Consider the following 2,311-nt stretch of genomic DNA (forward strand, 5'->3'; position numbering starts at 1 on the left):
AACTTCTTGATCATATTCCCACATTTCCTCCATTCCACGGTCCTGAGAAAGAACTCTATCCAAATCATGGTTTACATTATCCCAGTTCCAAGTAACGTAGTTGACGTCGAAGTAGTTCTGTCTGCGTCTAACTCTGCTGCTAATGGTACTATTGTTGAAGTTATCAATGGTATCAACATTGGCTGAGACTGGCCGGGATTGTACGATATAGGTTGCTAACTCTGTTATATTTTTGATGCCAGTGGTATGGGCGGCTGCATGGTTACGGTAGACAGATTTCCAAGTGATAAGGTTTGCGTTAGCGATAGTACCTTCATCTGCGTCCCTCTTTTCTCCGACTGGTTCCATATCTGCATCAGCTATGTGAAACAATCTGATACTTCTCACACCAAGTGCAGAGCTCAATATGTCATTCACCTCACTTAATGTGTCTGTCTCCCAATGTTCATCAATATGATACTATTCCAAGTATCCATGTCTATGCACACCTTTACTTTCGAAAACATCTCTTTTGGCATTACCCAAATTTGCGCCCCCTAAAACACTCAAAGCAAGCCCAAGGCCACCCACAACAACTATACCAGCAGCTGCATACCAACATTGTGGAGTAGCAATTGCAGGAGCTGTAACACAAGATTTAACCCACCAAGCTCCTGTAAGGCCAGCAGCAGCTACCATCATTCCACCAACAGCAGCAGCTGTAAACCAAGCCCACAAATTCCTTCTTTCTAAGTAATCTTTTGTGGACATCAAATCTTTTCCATAGTCTGGTATCTTCAGTAAAGCCTTGCTATATTGATGAGATTCGCCATGGTTGACAAGCCAATCAGTACTTGTATACAAGAATATGAAGATTATAGTAATCAAAACCGCCATACAAGTCAAAATCTTCACCACCTTGCAAAGCTGAGCGAGTTGTTTTTCCCTCTGGTCATCTTTCATCTTGAAAAAACGTTATTGAGGAATTGCTTTTATGATCGCCGTGAATGAACTAATTCAAAACAACTAAAAAAGACCAAAGTGTTCTGTAAAGCTGCTCATTATATATATGGAAAGTTTGGCGAAACTTGGGGGGCAACCATATTGAACAAAAATCAGGAGATTTAAGCATATTTGGGAGTCTTTCCTATTTTTTTTGACGTGCATATGCGCAATCCCGCTCCATGCATACACTTTTTTGAACTTTGTGGATCTATGATCAAAACACTTTTATTCAACCTAGGGTCGTGCGCAAGTGCAATACTGTACAGTCTCTTTATTTTTATTTCATACTAGTGCGACATAATTTTTCAAACCAGTGCGACATAAATTGTTCAAACTAGTGCGACATAATTTTGTTTTATGTGATTTTGTTTCCCGTAGGAAAGAAAAATATTAATATAATAATGAAGTTCAAGCTGGAGTTACACACAAACAGATATGTAGATGGACTAGGTAATTCTTTTCCTTTGGACCCAGACCTCATGGATTTGGACAGTCAGACAGCTCCATTAGAATTCTGTTTTTGTTACAGTGATTACAATGAAGCAGTCCCACCAACTAAAATTGATGTAGATGTAGACATTAGCTCTGAACAGGATGGAACCTGTAAGTTTAAAAGAGGTCCATACAGATACTACTCTGAAGCAGAGAAGCAAAGAGTCTGGCAACTAGTTATCGAACAAGGGTCTTCTGCATACAAAGCTGCGCAAGCACTCAATATCAGTTTACAAACAGCTTATATTTGGAAAAGAAACTGGAATCGCCTTATTGCTAATGAAGCTAATGGTATTTTTGAAAAGCCAAAGAAGCGTGGCCGCAAACATATTCTCACAGAAGATCACAAACTCTTTTTGAAAGAGTTGGTTCTTTCTGACCCAACTGTTACTGTAAACTTCTTTTTGGATAAACTAAGAAGTACATTTGGAGGTGTGAAGGCAAGTGAGTCTACTATTTATAACTTTCTCACCAAGGTTTGCAAGTTTAGTCTCAAGAGACTTTCTAAATGGGCCATGAGACGGGATCTGCCAGAATTAAAACAACAGAGATTCGAGTGGGCACTTGAGAATAAAGATAAAACTGACCTTGAAAAGAACTGTGTTTTCATTGATGAGGCTGGTTTCAACATTAGTATGAGACGGGAATATGGGTGGTCAAAAGTAGGTGAAAAGGCTGTCCTTAAGGTTCCTGTCACTAGAGGTCTCAATGTGTCATTCTTAGGTGCCATCTCTCCAAAAGGGTGTATTGACTTGAAGGTGCGACTCCCAGTCGAGAATACTCCCAACAAGAAGAATTACAACACTACGATTTCGGAAAAAAAGACAAGGGTTGG

General features: G+C 39.7%; 2 protein-coding genes across 2 annotated transcripts; one reads left to right on the plus strand and one right to left on the minus strand. All coding sequences in view use genetic code 12, as the record gives it.

Annotated features, from left to right (window-relative positions):
* Positions 1 to 942, minus strand: CANMA_001417 (uncharacterized protein; the record flags this gene model as incomplete). Its single annotated transcript, XM_051813383.1, has 2 exons — positions 1 to 431; positions 489 to 942. Coding segments are annotated over 2 exons (885 nt in total), but the record flags the coding sequence as incomplete, so codon positions are not given.
* Positions 943 to 1,463: 521 nt separating this feature from the next.
* CANMA_001418 (uncharacterized protein) lies at positions 1,464 to 2,311 on the plus strand (the record flags this gene model as incomplete). Its single annotated transcript, XM_051813384.1, has 1 exon — positions 1,464 to 2,311. A coding segment is annotated over one exon (848 nt), but the record flags the coding sequence as incomplete, so codon positions are not given.

Source organism: Candida margitis (assembly GCF_024628925.1).
Source record: "Candida margitis strain CBS 14175 chromosome Unknown scaffold156, whole genome shotgun sequence".
NCBI classification, from domain to species: Eukaryota; Fungi; Ascomycota; class Pichiomycetes; order Serinales; family Debaryomycetaceae; genus Lodderomyces; species Lodderomyces margitis.